The sequence below is a fragment of the Tympanuchus pallidicinctus genome, unplaced genomic scaffold, assembly GCF_026119805.1.
Source record: "Tympanuchus pallidicinctus isolate F22 unplaced genomic scaffold, pur_lepc_1.0 scaffold8, whole genome shotgun sequence".
Classification (NCBI taxonomy): Eukaryota; Metazoa; Chordata; class Aves; order Galliformes; family Phasianidae; genus Tympanuchus; species Tympanuchus pallidicinctus.
In genome coordinates, this window is record NW_026294802.1 from 56,060,663 (window position 1) to 56,079,764 (window position 19,102).

Here is a 19,102-nt window from a genome sequence, read left to right on the forward strand (position 1 = left end):
GTGAGGGGGCAAGTGTGTAAAAAGATTTTGTTAGCATTACTGTTTGACAGAGACTAATTACAAAAAAGGTACAACTGTATAACACAAGATTTGCTTAGAACAGAAATAGCAGTGGGTGTTTCTGGTTGTTTTACTTCTGGACAGTGCTGAAGAAATTATCAGGTAGATGAAAGCTGTGTAGATTTTCTGTTGATCTTACTTTGTCAGGCGTGTGAGGGTACAAGTATAAATAATAGTAAAAATATTTCAGATGCAATCAAACCCCTCCTGCAGGTTTTTCCAGTAAAGTGAGAAGACCTGTATTTTCATAGAAATAAATGTATTTAAAATAAAAATTGCAAGCAATACATTCCTAAAAAGTGAAAATGAGATCTTTTATCTCACAATAGTTAGTAAAGTAGGCTAATCCATTTTGTTCTAAACTCACATTATCCCACCTAGACTACTCCTCCCACTGAAATAAGTATTTATGTTAGCTGGTAATGTAGCTCCATTTGGCAATCAAGTGTTCATTCAAAGTTACATCCACCCTCTCTTTCAGACACCTATAATAGTTTGAAGTATGGTATGATTAAATACTAAGAAGTTTTATTTCCTGGTCTAGCAACTATGCACACAATTGCTATGCTTGATTTTATGTCATTATTAAGTGTTGAAGATCATTATTAACAGAAAACTAAGTTTACCTGGAAGTTCTCTGTGAAGTGCAATAGATTATTTAAGATTAACTGCTGAAACGCTCTAGATTATGTTTGATGTCGTGGAAACCATTTAAATCCTGATCTAGATAAATGTACAAGAATATATACATAAATATTGGAAATCGAAAAAAAATATCATCTTTCATTTTTCCAGTTAATATGACTGTTTGGGAGGCTAAGAGCTACAAGCATTAGCTGAAGAACACATCAAAGTCAAAGCTGTTAAACTGAGAAAATAACAGAGCAGAAAGCAAACTATTTTGCAGCACAGGAAGTTGCCAAGTCATGGGACTTCCTACAGACTATCAGAAGCATAATTGCAGAGGAAGCAGATGTTAAGTGACAAGCAAGTTGTAAGGTCTCTCATTTCAAAGGGATCATGAGGCAGAAATTAGGCTGGAGCGCTGGAAAGTGTGAGATGCCAGACAAAGAGGCATGAAATTGTAAGTACCCTATTATTGTCTGATTTCTCATATGTTCAGGAGGGCAATTTTGTGCTGGCGAAGTACCACCAAGACTGCACCTGACAACCATAGATTCCATTAACAATTCTCCTACTTACGTAACAACTAAAAAATGCTGAGGCTTATTCTAATTATTTCAGGGCAAATAAGTGTTTGTGTTTTAGGAAGCTTAAGTAAAACAGCTTTAAAATCAAGGATCATACTGTTCTGTTTAAAGTTGACTTGATGATCTCTTGAGGTCCTTTCGAAACCCTGCAATTCTGTGAAATGTTGTAATTAAATGTTGCCCTTCAGTTTCATTTTAGCACCACAGCTGGTATTAATCAAAACAGGCAGAGAGGATTTAGAGTTGATAATGTATTTAAAACTCATCTTTTAAGCAGGTGGGATATTCTTCAGCTTCCGAACAAACAATATTTTTTTCGGTAACTAAAGGAGACTGCAGTGAAATCAGATGCAAAGAAATAGTGACCATTTTTTCAACACTGGAATGTAATCTTATATGAACTCTCATGAACTGAGACTTTAGCAACAAATACTCATTCGAAAGAAAAGATAGTACAAAGCGCAACAGCAAGTATATCTTAAAAGCTTTGTGTGTTGAGTCTTTTTTCAGAATGACAGAGGCTGTTCCTGTTCAGAAATGATTGCTCTGGCAACAGCTGAGAAAAAAAAAGTAGAATTAATTATCATTAGTTAGAAAACCTGTGGATTCCAAAAAAGCTGGCAAATGTTTGAACCCAAACCCATATTTCATACTCAAAGAATTGATACTTTCCCCTTCTTGGAGAATTTGTGTAATAGTTAATCTTTCTGAGAACAGAACAAAATTAAAGACAAATATAAACAGTATTGGCAATCACTGGCAATTTCCAGACACAAAAGAATTATTTGAGCAGGTTGCAACAGGTTGTTTATACAGTTCTTTAATATATCTGATCCCTTCATGTAAGAGAAGGAACTTATATGTTTCTTTATATTCCCTATCTGTTACATTTTATTCAGTCACTATTCATGCCCTAGTAGTTTCTAGTAGGAGGTCTGTGCCCTGTGGTTTCTAGTAGGAGGACTAGTTTTGAATTGTTTAGTTTTGTTTTCTGAAATAAGTGGATGGTAATACTCTTGATATGCTAGAACTACTAATTCGAAGTGGAGACTGACTTCTGCTGTTTCTTGTAGGCTCCTTGTTCTAAAAATAGGCTGTTGGGATGAATTTTAACTTGCTCAAATTAGTGATACATGCATACAAATTATGTAAAGAGAAAGCATATCAAAATTTTGATTGTGTGGAGTTGAAAATGCACAAAAGATCACCTTGCCAAGAAGACATGAGGTGCAGGGGAATGTATGTTTTCTGTAATTTCCTGTTTTGTGTAACTTGCATGTAAAAACTAAAGTGGCAACTTTTGTGCAGTCGTACAGGAGATGTACAGGAATTATTCTATTTTTACTGGAATTACGTATTTTTAATAGAATGATGATTAGACTACTAACCACTAGAAAGTAGCAGCATTCCAAATGTAAGAGAGAGTAAATGAGAGTGCTTGCCTGTAGTAGATTTTAACATTTGGGTATTGCAGGAAGATACTAGTAATTCATTTATTTATTTATCTATTTATTTATTAATGAAATTTCTGTGTAAATTTCCCAAGACTGACTAAACAGGAAATTTTTAAGGCATGGATCTGCCTGACGTGAGAATAACAGTTGAAAATATGTCACCAGAACAATGTATGATTTTTGTACTGAACATCTGTGGCCAAAAAAATATATACATAAATAAATCTTGACACTATTTCTATAAATAAACATGACAGACATTAAAGGTGAGGAATGTTATCAGGCTTTTGTTTCATCTCATCTCATAGTAAGTAAATTGTCTCCCCAGAAGAGTAATGAAATCCAGATCTGTGTTCTCTGATTTTTACTTTCCTTGATCACTTTATCACTTTATCATTCTCTTGGATGGAAAGAAAAGTTTGGAATCATAACCTGCTCTACTTTTAGAGTTTAATTGAAGTTCCTGTCCTTTATTGTTGTTACATGCATCTCAGCCTTCAGACTAACTCCATTGTCTGCAAAAAGCTCTGTTGATTGCTTCCAAGAGAACACTAACAGCTAAATCCCACCTCCAAAGTGTAGAAACCAAGAAATGCTCCAAGGACCAGAACTTGGACAGACTTTTTTTCCATATCACTGTTGGCTTATTTTTCTTTAGAGTTTTCTTATTTTTTTGAAATTTTCTGTGACCATTTTTTTTCAATCTCACTTCACATTTATGGAAAAAAGCTTTGATCCAAATATTCTCATTGTTTTTTAATAGACAGCATGTTAGTAATTATATATGGTTTACAGTAAAACAGTAGCGTTATTTGAAGAACTTTGACACAAATTCATTAGCAATTGATGCAGCCCTACTTTCCTATATGTTGTCATCTTCTTAATGCAAATTACAGCAGACTAAGAAAAAATTGCGCATAACCAAGTAATTTTAATTTAGTATATTAGAAAAATGTATTCTGTATTTGTAATAAAATCTTAAAATTGAAAAAATACCATTGCATGAAAGGAGAAACAGAGATTAATTGTAACTTTAGAGAATAGGTTTATTGTATGTATTTTAAAATAATTCTTACTTTTGGGGAGGAAAATTAAAGCAAACAAATGAAAAATAGCAGGTGAACAGCATCTTGGATTTGCAAATTCCACCAGACAGCAATGCTTTCATCATATTCTTCAAAGAATTCTGAAGTTAGAATAGAGTTGCAAGTAAAGTGGCAATACTGTGAGTTCATTGGAAAGTAGTCATTTATATATTCATTTGAAATTGAATGTGTACAAGAGGACAGAATACATACAAATTACAGGCCTTTGATAACTGTACTGATGTGTTCTTGTGATGTGTCACATTATCACTCTCTCACGGCCACTCAGAATAAGTCAGGGTTTTGTTTTCTTTCAGTTTGCTTTCCATCTGCATGATGGTATAAGCAGGTATGAATGCCAAGCTGTGAACATATACTGGAAAATCTCTACTCTGTAGTGTGACTTTGGAATACTGTAGAGAACTTTTGTTTCAATGGCAAGGTTAAAAAGTTCTGTACCGTGTGCAGTCCCAGCAAAGGTCACAAAATCCAGTCAAAGTCCTTTTGAAATCAGCTACCAATTCAGAATTGCAATCTGAGTTTTCGTCTTTAGTGATAAAAGGAATTTACCTTTAATGTAATCATGGCCTACGGAATAACGGTAAAGGTCATTCTTTTTGAAGCTCTTTTCCTAGATAATGTTAAATACCATCCCACAAGATTTTGAACACAGGGCTCTAAAAATATTTTATTTTTGATTTGGGAATCAGGACCCAAACAGAGCAAGATTATCCTTAATCAATTCAAAAGAATTCAGTTGGATTTTGTGTTTCACAGCATTGCTTTTAAGGAAAGGCGAAGAAACGGTTTTACATCTCTAAATACCAAAAGATAGAGGATACTAGTCTTCACTAATGCAAAACTTTTTCCTCAAAATAATGCAAATTACAGTCAATTCATTATCTTGTATAGCAAAACAGCCAAAACTGTCTGTGGGACCAATTCTGACTAAAACAGAATGTAGATTGCTTCATTTTTTCAAAATGCAAAGCCAGCATGAAAAGTCAGGTCTTCATATTGAGGTATCAAAAAACATAACTATTGTGTTTAGGAGAATACAGTTAATGAAAGTCTGATTTTGTTTTGTTTTAGAGAATGTGAATAGAAGATTGAGTTGTAAAGGTCTGAGTCCCAAATTGTGAAATTCAGCAATGATACACTGTGGAAAAAGGCACGTGTATGCTATTGTTGCGTGTATTGTAATTTTTGGAAGTATTTTAATCTGCTCCTGGAAAGGTCCTCAGCTACAAGATAATATAAAAAGAAAAATCTTCCCCCAGGGAAAAAATGTCATTCCAGTTGGTCAATTCTGCAGGGGAAAAGCTGCAAAAAATGTAATAACACCATTAAAAGATAACAGAACTTTTATTATCTCCCCATACTTTGATGATAGAGAAGGCAAAGTCACACGTGTGATTGGGATTGTTCACCATGAAGATGTCAAAGAACTATACTGCTGGTTTTGTTGTCAGCCCCTTGGAAAGATATACGTATCAAAGGCAGAAATAGATGTTCACTCGGACAGATTTGGATTCCCCTATGGTGCTGCAGATATAGTTTGCTTGGAACCCGGAAACTGTGATCCAACACACGTATCAATTCATCAGTCTCCACATGGAGATATTGACCAGCTATCGAGGTTTGAAATAAAAAACCGCAAAGCAGAGCCCTTCTCTGCTGACTTTACAGTATGCATCTCTGCCATGTTTGGAAATTACAACAATGTCTTACAGTTTATACAGAGTATGGAAATGTACAAGATTCTTGGGGCACAGAAAGTGGTGATCTACAAGAACAACTGCAGCCAGATGATGGAGAAAGTCCTGAAGTTTTATTTGGAAGAAGGAACAGTAGAGGTAATTCCGTGGCCAATAAACTCATATCTCAAGGTTTCTCCTAAATGGCACTTTTCTATGGATGCAAAAGACATTGGCTACTATGGACAAATCACAGCTCTAAATGACTGTATATACCGCAACATGCAGAGGAGCAGGTTTGTGGTTCTTAATGATGCTGATGAAATAATTCTTCCCCTTAAGCACCCAGACTGGAAAACAATGATGAGCAGTCTTCAGGAGCAAAATCCAGGAACTGGTGTTTTTCTCTTTGAGAACCATATCTTTCCAGAAACAATTACCACTCCCATGTTCAACATTTCATCTTGGAACACTGTGCCAGGTATTAACATACTACAGCATGTTCACAGAGAGCCTGACAGGAAAGAGGTTTTCAATCCTAAGAAAATGATAGTTGATCCAAGAAAGGTGATTCAGACTTCAGTCCACTCTGTCCTACATGCTTATGGGATGAGTGTGAATGTTCCAATGGATGTTGCCCTTGTTTATCACTGTCGCGTGCCCCTTCAAAGTAACCTTCCCAGAGAATCTCTCATCAGGGATACGACATTGTGGATATATAACTCATCATTAATCATGAATGTTAACAAAGTTCTCTATCAAACAGTACTGTAAGCTCAAAAGTGAAACTTTGTCCACAAAGATCAAAGGTGGGGAGTTGCCTTTGCCCCAGGGAGGCATAGGATGTCATTCAAAGATCACATTAAAATCTCTTCACATGAGAATTTCACCGTACAGAGATTTGGGAGAATAACCCCTTTATGTACAGACCAAATGTACATGCATTCTGTCTGTGAATTGTAGGAAGGTATCAGGATCATAGAATCATAGAGTGGCTTCAGCTGTAAGGGATTCCAAGGGTCAAGTTCCAACCCTCCTGCCGCAGGCTGTGCTAACAACTTCTATATCTGGTAGTAGACCAGGTTGCCTGGAGCCCCATCCAACCTGGTCTTGAACACTTCCAGGGACTGAGCATTCAAAGCCTCTTTTGGCAGCCTGTTCCAGTACGTCACCACTCTTGGTAAAGAACTTACCCCTACATCCAATCTATAACTTTCCTCTTTGAGCTTAAAAGCGTTCCCCCTTGTCCTATCACTATTTACCCAAGTAAAAACTTGATCCCCCTCATTTTTTATAATCCCCTTTTAAATGCTGGAAGTCTGCAACAATGTCTCCTTGCAGCCTTCTCCAGGCTGAACGAGCCCAGCTTTCTCAGTATGTCTTCATATGGGAAGTGCTCCATTTCTCCAGTCATCTTCATGACCCTCCTCTGGACCCTCTCCAACAGCTCCACATCTTCCCTGTACTGGAGGCCTGTATGGGAACTACTGAATCATGGCCTGAACCTCTGATTGACCACCTGAGGCGAGCAATGAGTCATCCCCGGGAGCACAGGTGAAGGCAATTCACCTGTGCTATGGGAAGGGGAGCCTTGCTCCACCTCTTCTAGATCCCATTTAAATGCTGACTATCACTGGGGAAGGATCTCTTTTGGAGATTGTTTCTTTTGGAGTCTTCTCAGCAAGCCCAGGATAAGGGTAAGCTTTCCATCCATTCTTCTTTAGCATGGTCACCTGTTTAGCCTAACTTTTTTGTATGTTTCTTAATTATAATGTCAGTATATTGATTGATTATACAGGGCCCCACCTGGTTGCAATATTCCAGATGGAGCATCATGAGGGCAGAGTACAGAGGGACAGTCACCTCCCCATCCCTGCCTGCCACCCCTCTTCTGAAGGATCTCAGGATACTATTGGCCTTCTGTGCTGCAAGAGCACACCTCTGGTTCATGATCAGTTTTTCATCCACCAGGATCCCGAAGTCCTTCTCTGCAGGGCTACCCTCAGGGAGTTCTTCTCCCGGTCTGTATACGTATCTGGGACTACTCCAACCCAAGTGTGAAACTTTGCACTTTGCTACGTTGAACCTCATTAAGTTCACACAGGCTCACCTTTGAAGTTTGTCGAGGTCCTGGATGGTGTCCCTTCCATCTGTGTCAACCACAGCACTTGGCTTGATGCCCAAGGGAGCAATTTTCAAAATTGAAAAAAAAATTATAATTGATCCAAGAAGGGTGATTGAAGGCTCCATCCACTGTATTCTAGAGATGTTTGCATGTGGCTGGGAAGAGCCCAATGGTATTGTTATATAACATTGCGAAAAAGCTTACAAATCAAATTCATAATATAGTTCTCAACAGGGATGTATCATTTTGGTGATGTAATATACATCTTTGGCTGTGAAAGTGAAACTTACTTAGTAAGTTAAGAGTTTTAAGTGCAGCAATGAAATTTAGAGTTCTTGCAAGAGACATTTAATTCTGTGTTCTCCCTAACATGCAATCATGAAGGTAATCTGTCTACCAGAAGAAGAAAACTAAAATGCATGGAACTCAACATTACAAGTTAGTGTTGCAGATCCAGCATGAATGTAAGAATACCAGCACAGTTTTACTACAGGAATGATTCAGCTAGCAACTGCTGTGTAATTTACTGGTGCAAATTACTAGACTTCATCATTATGTAATGATCAAATTTCCCTTCACTTAAAATTTATTAGTGTTTGTTTTGGCAGTTTGGGGTTTTTTTTTTTGTTTGTTGTTGTTGTTTTTTATATTTCTCTATTTTACACAAGATAATTACATATCTGACTGTCTCTGGGGTGAAGTCCGCAGTTTCCTCCGACACAACTTGGCTCCACTGTGATCTCTACAGTACTTCGTGTGCTATTTGCTCGTCATCTCTGTATGCGGATGAGTGAGCATGTCCCCTTGCACGGCTGCTGGATCGATGTGAGCGGGCTCGTGCTTTGCACGAAGGGCTCTGCCGTACGGCAGTTGTCCCGTTCTGCTTCTGGATCGGTTTTGGGCCGAGACATGAGAGACGTCACTCCGCCTCGCGCTCCTGCCTAGGATCTCCCCGACGGCGGCATCGGGAACCTGCGCGGGCGGCTCAGCGAAGACGCTTCGCTTTGCGGCGTCCCAGAGGCGCGAGCGAGTTCCTCGCCGCGGCCCGGCTGGCTCTCGCGGGGGGCTACGCCAGGCCGCGCCGTCACGCTATGACTCAGCCCCGGGCGAGGGGTGCGTGAGTACGGGAGAACGGCTCCACCCGGACCGGCGGGGGTGAGCGCGCAGGAGCGCGAGCAGCGCGGGTCCTTCTGGGCCCCGCAGGGCGGAGCACGTGGTTCCGCAGCCGCTCGCAGGGCGTCCCGCGGCCGTAGCGCTGCCCAAGGCACTCGAGTCCCAACTACGGCCGCCACCGCCTTCCCCAGCGGCAGGTGGCAGGAGCGGGCAGCCCCGACTTTCCTCCCTCTGCGGCAGCGGAGGCCGTGGCGGAGCCGGCACAGAGGTTCTCGGAGTAGCTGCTGCTGTTGGTGATGCAGAGTTAGCTCGGGAGGGGCGCGAGGGCTCCCCTACTGCTCTCGTATCCGCACGAGGCTCCGACGGCAGCAGCGCCGCTGCAGTGGGAAAGGCGAAGTCGCGGAGCGGTGAACGTGGGGCGCGGAGAAGGGTGCGCTGCTGCCGAGACGTTCGTCAGTTGGTTCTGCCGCGCGGTAAGTAAGGGCTTCTGTCTTTAGGTTCCTGTACGGGATTCTATAATGTGCACCACTTGGAAAAGGGACTCGTTCACCAGGAGCAAGGCTATTGTTTTCGTTAAAGAAACAGCAAATAAGAAAGATGATAGTCCTGTTTTGGGGATACTGTTGCTAACATCTGAACGGTATGTTTTAAATATTTGATAATCATAAAAGACAAATTTTTAATATATATATCTCTGTTCGGAGAAACTCCAAATGTGGGAGTGTAATTTTACATTTAGAGAATGCATAACTTATTGAGAGAACAGTTTCAGTGTGTTGTGGTTAACCCTGATAGGCAGAAAAGCCCCCCGCAGATGCACTGTTACCACATCTCCACCCTCCCCCGGCAGAGGATGCAGAAGTAAAGTGGAAAAGTAAAAATGAGAAAACATGGGCTTAGCCATGTTAAAGGCAGTGTTACGGATAAAGCAAAACTTCCTGAATAACCAACAAGGAATTCATTTGCTACTTCCCATCATAAAGCTACTGTTTAGCCATTTGCAGGAAAGCAGGGCTTCATCATGAGTAACAGTTACTTGGGAAAACAAACGCTATAACTGTGTTCTCCCCTCTGGTCTGCTTTGGGGCAGCCATCCCAGCTGTCTTTACTCCACATTTCTTGTACACCTCCAACTGACTGCTCACAGATGCCCAAGGTGAGAACCAGGAAAGGCCTCAGCTCTGTGTCAGCGCTGTTCATGAGTAACTAAAACATTTTGTTACCAACACTGTTCCAGTCACAAATCTTATTTGCTACGATGAAGAAAATTAAATCTCTCCCAGCCAATACTGATACAGATTATAAGTTGAAGTGACAATATTAAGTGTTGTTGTGAAACTTTTGCTGGTCTGTTTCTGTCCAAGATTGCAAAGCCTATTTGTTTACAAAATGAGAAACTGGTGTTTTTTTGTTTTACAGCAGAGTGTTTATGTGTGTTCCAAGAAAGGTGTGGCTAGGGAAAGGTCATGTTGCAAACTAAGTAGATGATATTGGCTTCTTTGTATTTAGAAAAGAAATAACTGGTTTAATTGTTATAGAACAATATTTTACCAGCAATTAAACACCAGTAATTAAATAATTTAAACCTTCAAAAATTATGCTTCTGCCTTTGATTCATGTAAAAGAGGGAGAACACTGGCATTTCAAAGAGAAGAATTTAAACTATCATGAAAATCTTGTTCAAGATGATGAAATGTTTGTCAATCTTTGAAACTTATTTCAATTTAAGCACCAGTGTTTTGTGCCATTGCTTTTGGCAAAGCTATAAAGCAGAGAAGAGAGAATGCTATTTATGACAAATAATAAATTAATAAGGCTTTTCACTAATGGTGGACTTGTTTTAGGTAGATCCCAGATAAACCAAATGTTAGCATGTGTAGTGTTGCTGTTCTGTTAATTCTACTGCTACTTTTTGGAGTCTGAAGTTTTGTAATCACCTCTATCAACTGACCCTTTGGAATGCATTTGTTTTGCCCTTACCCACCCTAAGGCTGGAAGGTAGAGGAATAAGGTGAAATTTATTAGAATATGTATATAAACATGTATATAGCATGTATAAATTAGTGTGTGTGTATATATATATATATATATAAACAAACAATGTAGACGTTGTGAAAATACTGGGATGAGCAGCATAAACTGTCTTCAGCTGTCTCAACACTGTATTGAACAAACTACAATGGAAAGATACAATGCCAAGGAGATGTGGAGAAAAATGAATAATGACCTGTGAATGAATGGCTCTTGAACTAAATTAGCACTTTGCTTTGCTTGTTAATTGTGGGATGTATAGGAAAGATGATGGAAGAGTAGATCTGAAAATAGAAGTTGTACTGCAAAGGTAAAAACAGCACTCCACTGGAAGGCCAATGCTGAATAATTCCCATCCCAAAATTTTAAGATGAGATAGTGAAGGACCAATGACAGATGTTTAATAAGTGTGTTGTGATAGTAGTGGTACAGCGTGTGATAGAAAGCATATGAGTAATTCATTTGCTTATGAAAGGAAAAAAAAAAAGATTGAGATGTATGGGAATTCTGAAGCCACATACAGGGCTTTAGAAATTTTTAGAAGGACGGCAAAAAAACAAAACAAAACAAAAAAAAAACAAAAACAAACAAACAAAACCATTAACTCAATTGACAAGAAATCTTTATTATGAGCTTGCAACAAAGGACGAGCTCAAATGCATCTGACCATTGTTATGCATATGCAAAAAGTATAAATCTTAGCATATATTTAAAAAGAACATTTCCAGTAACTGTAAAGTTTTTTCACTGTCATTTGCAAACATTTCTGATCACCTGTGCTAGAGACTAACTGAAACTTGGCCATTTGCACAAAAGCAATTGGTCAGGAGTGTTTCTTTTAAGATATTGGAACATCCTGTATTGCTTGATGGAAAAAGTAATGAAAATGAAGACCAAAAGGAGATATGACTGCAGTCCATTAATGCAGGAGGGAGGAAGAAAGGCTTTTTACTCTTAGTAGCAATACTGAAGAAGAACTAACTGGTGCAAAGCTGTTATAATGATATCATTAGATTGATTTAGTATTAAAGCAAATCTGAATCATATTCTATTTGAATTGTAACTGGAATTGAAGCACTAAGCCTGAATGAATTATTAAAACAAAATAAACTCTTTCAAATATGCTGGCAGCATATTTTTGAGGTTTTGAGGTACCAAGTACTCTCTATACTGAGGAAGCATAAATGTACTGTTCCTTGTTAATCTGACATTATATATTTCCTGACTAGATTTCTCTGCTGTTAATCTCAGGAGACACAAATTCATGAATCGTGTGTCAGGAGGACTATTAATGTCATTTACAAAATAGCTAGGTATTTATTTTCTTCAGCATTCAGTTTTCTGGGGTGTCTTGAGTTCTTTGTTCAGTTCTTTGTCTTTGCTTTTGGAATCTGTTGTTGTTTTGAGGTGTCTCTCACACTTCCTCATCAGAACATGTAATTACCTACCTTAATTGAGCTGATAGAATGTTACAGAAAGAGAAACGTGCATTACTGAAAACAAACAAACAAAAAAGCACAAACATATATTTAAAAGTTATTTTCAAATATGCATGTGAACTGCAGGATTAAATTTCCAGAAGAAAACTTACCAAAGTAGCACTAAAATACCCCACCCAAGTGCCTAGTTTGATTTGCTTGAACAACTCCATATTCAAGTTTGCAATGTAAATGAAATTCTTGGGAGGCAGCTGTGTTCTTTGCGTAAGAGAAGTAAAACTTGTTTCTCAGGTAGGTGCGGTTACTATTACTTGCATTACAGAACACCAACCATTTGAAATAGAAGGTACTGGCAAGTGTCTTAGCTATTGTACTAGGATTGTTTTTCCCTCAATATTGTACTATTTTGAACAATTCTTGCTCTTTATCTGAGAGGGGAAAAAAAAAAAACAAACCTTGTCTGTCTGCTTTAAAAGATGCTTTCTCTTTCACATGTTCACTTTTCGAAGCACAGTTGAAAAGATGCCTTTCTGTTGTTCATTATTTATAGCCACCGAATGCAAGAGAAATAACAGATAATAAATTAGTTGTGTATTTTTATTGGTGATATGTTGTGATATTTATTTAGTAAAAACTAATTAGTATGTAAGACTGATCAGTATGTTAAGTAATGACATAGTCAAGAAAAATGGTAAAAGTTAAGTATGATTTCTGATGCTTCTGACAGTTCTTATCTGAACTTTCTCTGAATATATTAAAGGATGCTAGAAATGATATCATCCTTGGCAAATGAGGCTTTTAAAGTGTTACATTGTAAGCATAGTTCTCTTTGCTTTGATTTTTGAGGAAAGAACAACTGGGCAAATATTTGACCAAGTCTTTAGAATGATGTGAAATATTGTTTTCCTATTTAGGAAATTCAGAATCTAGATTGCAATATTTAGAAGTGAGATTATTATTATTTTTTTTTTTTCTGGTTGAAAACTACTGAAGCAGGAAACCAGACTCTATGAGATTTTTTTTCAAGCCAAACAGTTAAGTTGCCAGTGATTGCAGGCACTTCCAAAGGTGTGAAGCTGCTGAGTATGATAACTTAATCAAAACTATGGATTAAGGTGTTTAGGTACTTTATTGTTCTTTTTCTTGCTTTTCTTTAAATGTGTTAGTATTCTGTTCCATTACAAAGCAGTATTGAGATAGATGCTCTCAAAACAGCATTAGGCGATGTGTGGAATGTGGGGGGGGAAAGATATGAATTATTAGGTTTAATTATTATTTTACAATTGCCAGAGCAATGTGTTTTGGAAAAAAAAGTACTGTTAGAGATCTAACGTACATACAGTCAGAAAGTACAGGAGTGCAAAAAATGTAAGTGGTTTTTATTATGATGCCTTGGAAAAGAATGGAGGAGAGATTAAAAAAAATAAGAGAATCTTCCAAAATCTACTATACCTGTGGCAATGCTACTTTTTTTTCCCCATGGAAATCTGGGTCTTTTAATGGTGCATTTTGTTGTTTGTTTTTCTCAGCAGCTGTTTCTTTTTCATGCCCGTTAGAAACATTCTCTTCATCTTGTGCAACAGAATCAATTTATTCCATCTTCGTAATTTACCCTAATCTTCCTGCTGGAAGTCAGGGATAACTTTCTTCCACCTGTTTTCTGATCTAACTTCAGTTTGAATTAATATGGGGCATGCTTCTTCCAAGAATCATTGTGGTACATGCAGGTCTTTAAAGAGACTGCTGCCACCTTAACTTTTATGGATCACATCTGAATTACTAATGATGAATTTGTAAAGGAAACTTTTGTTTCAGCTTCTTTGGCAGAAATTACAAGTTGATAGTGCTATGGGCTACCTGTCAGATGTTAACAGCTGTTAACAAATGAGTGCTGCCAAGAACTTTGGCCTTACAGGTGCTCAGAAATGCCTCTGTTCCCATAGCAGTGGAAGTCCAAAAGCTGATGAACTAATTCTGCATGCATTCCATTTATTTGTCTGCCCCACGTTTGTAGGTAAGTCTGGTTCACTTTTGTTTGTATATAATTTACATAAACTCTATTTGAAAAAAAAACATTATTAATTTTGGTTTAAAAATTGCTCCCTGATTATTTGATTGAATGTCCTAAAATATTTGTTATAAAACACACACACATATATATATATATATATATATATATATATATATATATGTATTCTTATTCTATTTGATATCAATCTCTGTAATATTCTCTTACAGTACTTAAAGAACCCTCAAGTTGCAGAAATTATTACACACATCTGGCATATTCAGTGTCACAGACAGTGTCATCCATCCCATTACAAACACTATGTACATCATTATTATTTTCTCATGAAAGCACAGTAGCTGGATCTTTGATTAAGTCACTTCAGAGTGACAGAGATGTTTCCCATAGCCTTTTTTCAAGTCTATAATATCTCTTATTTAACATGTTCTTTATTACAGATGCAGCAGCGCAAACTGCAAGGACAAAGACATTTGCATCCATATTTAGATACATTCAAAATGTTGTGTGGCAGAAAAAAATCCTACTTTGCTGGTGCTGTGTGCATTATAACATTAACATCAATGGTCACGTTTTCTTATCTTAGATTACAGAGACTTATTCACCTGCCAAAAATAGTACAAGAAGGTAGTAGGTGTAGAGGGGAAACTGCAAATAGCACAATAACACCATTAAAAGATAACAGAACTTTTATTATCTCCCCATACTTTGATGATAGAGAAGGCAAAGTCACACGTGTGATTGGGATTGTTCACCATGAAGATGTCAAAGAACTATACTGCTGGTTTTGTTGTCAGCCCCTTGGAAAGATATACGTATCAAAGGCAGAAATAGATGTTCACTCGGACAGATTTGGATTCCCCTATGGTGCTGCAGATATAGTTTGCTTGGAACCCGGAAACTGTGATCCAACACACGTATCAATTCATCAGTCTCCACATGGAGATATTGACCAGCTATCGAGGTTTGAAATAAAAAACCGCAAAGCAGAGCCCTTCTCTGCTGACTTTACAGTATGCATCTCTGCCATGTTTGGAAATTACAACAATGTCTTACAGTTTATACAGAGTATGGAAATGTACAAGATTCTTGGGGCACAGAAAGTGGTGATCTACAAGAACAACTGCAGCCAGATGATGGAGAAAGTCCTGAAGTTTTATTTGGAAGAAGGAACAGTAGAGGTAATTCCGTGGCCAATAAACTCATATCTCAAGGTTTCTCCTAAATGGCGCTTCATGCAAGATGAAACGCACATTGGCTACTATGGACAAATCACAGCTCTAAATGACTGTATATACCGCAACATGCAGAGGAGCAGGTTTGTGGTTCTTAATGATGCTGATGAAATAATTCTTCCCCTTAAGCACCCAGACTGGAAAACAATGATGAGCAGTCTTCAGGAGCAAAATCCAGGAACTGGTGTTTTTCTCTTTGAGAACCATATCTTTCCAGAAACAATTACCACTCCCATGTTCAACATTTCATCTTGGAACACTGTGCCAGGTATTAACATACTACAGCATGTTCACAGAGAGCCTGACAGGAAAGAGGTAATCAATCCTAAGAAAATGATAGTTGATCCAAGAAAGGTGATTCAGACTTCAGTCCACTCTGTCCTACATGCTTATGGGATGAGTGTGAATGTTCCAATGGATGTTGCCCTTGTTTATCACTGTCGCGTGCCCCTTCAAAGTAACCTTCCCAGAGAATCTCTCATCAGGGATACGACATTGTGGATATATAACTCATCATTAATCATGAATGTTAACAAAGTTCTCTATCAAACAGTACTGTAAGCTCAAAAGTGAAACTTTGTCCACAAAGATCAAAGGTGGGGAGTTGCCTTTGCCCCAGGGAGGCATAGGATGTCATTCAAAGATCACATTAAAATCTCTTGTATGTGAGTTTTGGGAGAACAATCCCTTTATGTACAGACCAAATGTTAAATACATTCTGTCTGTGAACTATGGTACCATTTAGCAATCTGTACTGAAATAGAGGCTGTGATGGAGGTGCGTGCCTCTGATAAACGCTTGTGCAACTTTTTTTATGTGGAAGAGTTAAGGCATGGTGGGGAGGTCAAACTTTTACCTTTCTCTAGATAAGAAAATGCATTATTAAACACACAGGAAGCGACCATGCACTGATTAGAATTTCTTAGAACTTACAGCTTTCTTTTTATTTTCCTACGTTCTTATTTGCTTTACTTTGTGTAACAAACCTGTAAACTGCCTGAAGAAGAAATGAATCTATTTTTGTGTATATAGAAATACAGCTGTGTTTAGCGTTGTCATTGACAGATGGCTTGTGATAATATGTGCTAGATGAAGAGCTACTTTGGAATTAACATGGCAATTCATTATAATCACAGAGACAACATAAGAAAACAGACCAGACATCACTAGAACTGTCCCTTACTGAAGATACTGCTTTGTAAGAGAAACTGGAGTTAATGGCAGAGCCATTAGCCAATTAATGATAGCAAAGTTCAATGTAGATGATTTTGCCTCTTCAGTGAGTTTGAAATTAAATTTTGTATTTTAACTGATTTATGTAATGCTGTGATCTATATGCATTTTTTGAATCTATTTATTAAAAAAACATACAATGAATAGTGGTAAAATTAATGCTCCTCAATGATTGCTGTTCATATGTCGTGATTTGGGTACAAATTTTTCACGTAACTATTTCAATAAACAAACAAATGCACTCTGAAAATATCTGAGGAAAAATGTACCAGTTTCAACTGAAAAAAAAAATAAATATCCCAGGTATTATTGGAAATAGTTTTTAAAATGTTAATATATTGTAACAGCTGCTGTATTTATGCTAATATAAAGAACTCTTTGACTGTGTTTTTGAGTCCTGTACCTTTAAGAAATGTGGTGCATTTTTGCTACTCACAGCTCTTGTTTATTAGATAATTGAAAATGCTGCCTTTTGGTAGGAAGCTTTAAAACAAAGGCATGGGTTACAGACTGATGTTGAAGTATATAGATTACTGGACTGAAGATTATTTTGAGGTGGAAAAGCTGAAGAATGACTCTGTGATACATAAACATAGTAAATTTTTGTTTTTCTAGAACCATATGGCCTGATAACAAAATGTTTTTTTGTTCATCAAAATAAGCCATTTTTACTATTTTGTATGGTACGTTATATTGTATTCCTTTCCTTAGGTAGGTGTAGAAATACAGAAGAGAAACAACCCTCCTGCAATGTATTTATTGATTTTCTTTTGAATGGTTATGTGGGAATAAAAAAAGCAAAAAAACCCTGGAGTTTTACAGTTTCAGTCATTTTTAATGCCTTCTGCACTCCCACAATGGGGAGGGACAGGGCTGATGTAGCAACATAGTGTAACCTTCCAATGAAGTGATAGCTGGGGCAGTAGTAGTAATCTGATGTGGAATGGAGATGCTTGTGGGAGTAGGCTTTCATTTATTTAACTTCTATGTTAATGTAATGTTTTAATTCTTTCATCCGTTTTGTGTTTGAAAGGCATTGCTATGTTCCAGCTCTATTATGAGTAGCTTCGAATTAGTTAGCAAATGCATTTTGTAATTGCTTGTTATTGGCATTCAAAATAATAATTAGCTGTTATGGAAAGTGTTGAACTTCATTTTTTATGAAAGTGTAGAAGAGCAGTACAGTATGTATTGGATGATTCACATCATGCTTTGGCATAATGCCAAAAGAGGAGAATTCAGAGCTTGGCCAGAGGTCCATTTAAGATTACAGGCTTATGAATTTTGAAGAAATAGCTGGAAGTCCCCAGTCTAACTTTCTGCTCAAAGCAGTGTAAGGTAGCATAGCTTGATCAGTTCTATGCCTAGCTTAGCTGAACACGCAACCCCTTTGGGCAACCTGCTGCAGTATTGTACTGCTCTCACACTGGACAGCTTGCTTTCATTAGTTAGCCTTTACTGTAGTATGCTGGGTTGAGTGACTTTGTTTCCCCTTTACATTCTTTATAGGTAGCTGGTGACTGCAGTAATGTATATCACTGTTTCCACTCCTGTTAGTCTCTGTGGAAGACTGAATTGAACTTTCACATCTTTTGAGACATCCTGTGCTTCAGCCACCTGTTCACATCTGCAATCTGTCATTAGACTTGCTTCAAGTGTTTCAGGGTTTGCTTTGTGCTGAGTAACTCAATGCTGGATGTGGTTGCAAGCGTGGCCTTGAGTGCTGAACAAAGGTTAAGAATCCTTCCCTTGAACCACCAGCTATGTATTTGTAAGAACAGCTCAGTAAACAGTTGGCTACTACATGAGGAACTAGGTTTCCACAAGTGTTGGGAGCCACAAAAACCATGACAAAAATCACAAATAAAATTCTGCAGCACTAGCATTTATCTGCTCAAGGACAACAGCCAATCCTTCTGAAAAATCTAATTTTCAAGGTGTGTACGAAGGGGAGATTTTATTGTAAAGAAAAAGTAAAACAAAACTCCTAAATATTTCTAAAGCATAGAAGTTGAAATTTTATAGATACATCTTTTAAGTACATGTCAAAAACCATGGAAGTATGTGGAGTATTGCTACTCAATAGTTAATTCATCTATACGTCTTATCTCTTACAGCTGATCAAAATAAAAGATGTTTTCCTATTCTTGTCTTTTCTTCAAATTTTTGATTTTATTTCTTATTCTTTATTTTTAAAGATGTGCCATTCACATTTGCCCATTTTTCAAATCTAGCTGTAGCAATTAATATAATAATGCACTTAAAGTAATTTTAACTTTTTTGAAGAAGTGTATGGCTGGCAGGCATCATTTAATGTAATTATTTTTGCTGTAGGGATTGAACATCACCCAATTCATTTCATTTCTATCTAGCTGTGAATGAAGTCACATAAT

The 19,102-nt window shown here is 37.6% G+C and overlaps 2 protein-coding genes across 5 annotated transcripts; both read left to right on the forward strand.

Annotated features, from left to right (window-relative positions):
* Positions 1 to 867: 867 nt before the first annotated feature.
* LOC128073986 (uncharacterized) lies at positions 868 to 10,429 on the forward strand. The gene is made up of 2 exons (XM_052669434.1): positions 868 to 1,144; positions 4,903 to 10,429. Exon 2 carries the CDS (start codon positions 4,962 to 4,964, stop codon positions 6,279 to 6,281), a length of 1,320 nt encoding a protein of 439 aa, XP_052525394.1. The 5' UTR covers positions 868 to 1,144; positions 4,903 to 4,961; the 3' UTR covers positions 6,282 to 10,429.
* On the forward strand, positions 9,104 to 17,518 carry LOC128073984 (uncharacterized). Of its 4 annotated transcripts, XM_052669428.1 has the most exons (4): positions 9,136 to 9,218; positions 12,028 to 12,089; positions 14,159 to 14,229; positions 14,682 to 17,518. In XM_052669428.1, the coding sequence occupies exon 4, from the start codon at positions 14,682 to 14,684 to the stop codon at positions 16,035 to 16,037; it is 1,356 nt and encodes a 451-aa protein (XP_052525388.1). In that variant the 5' UTR covers positions 9,136 to 9,218; positions 12,028 to 12,089; positions 14,159 to 14,229; the 3' UTR covers positions 16,038 to 17,518. The 4 variants fall into 4 exon arrangements, with proteins under 4 accessions (XP_052525389.1, XP_052525391.1, XP_052525388.1 ...); XM_052669429.1 differs by lacking the exon at positions 12,028 to 12,089 and having other exon boundaries at positions 9,104 to 9,218; XM_052669430.1 differs by lacking the exon at positions 14,159 to 14,229.
* Positions 17,519 to 19,102: the final 1,584 nt, after the last annotated feature.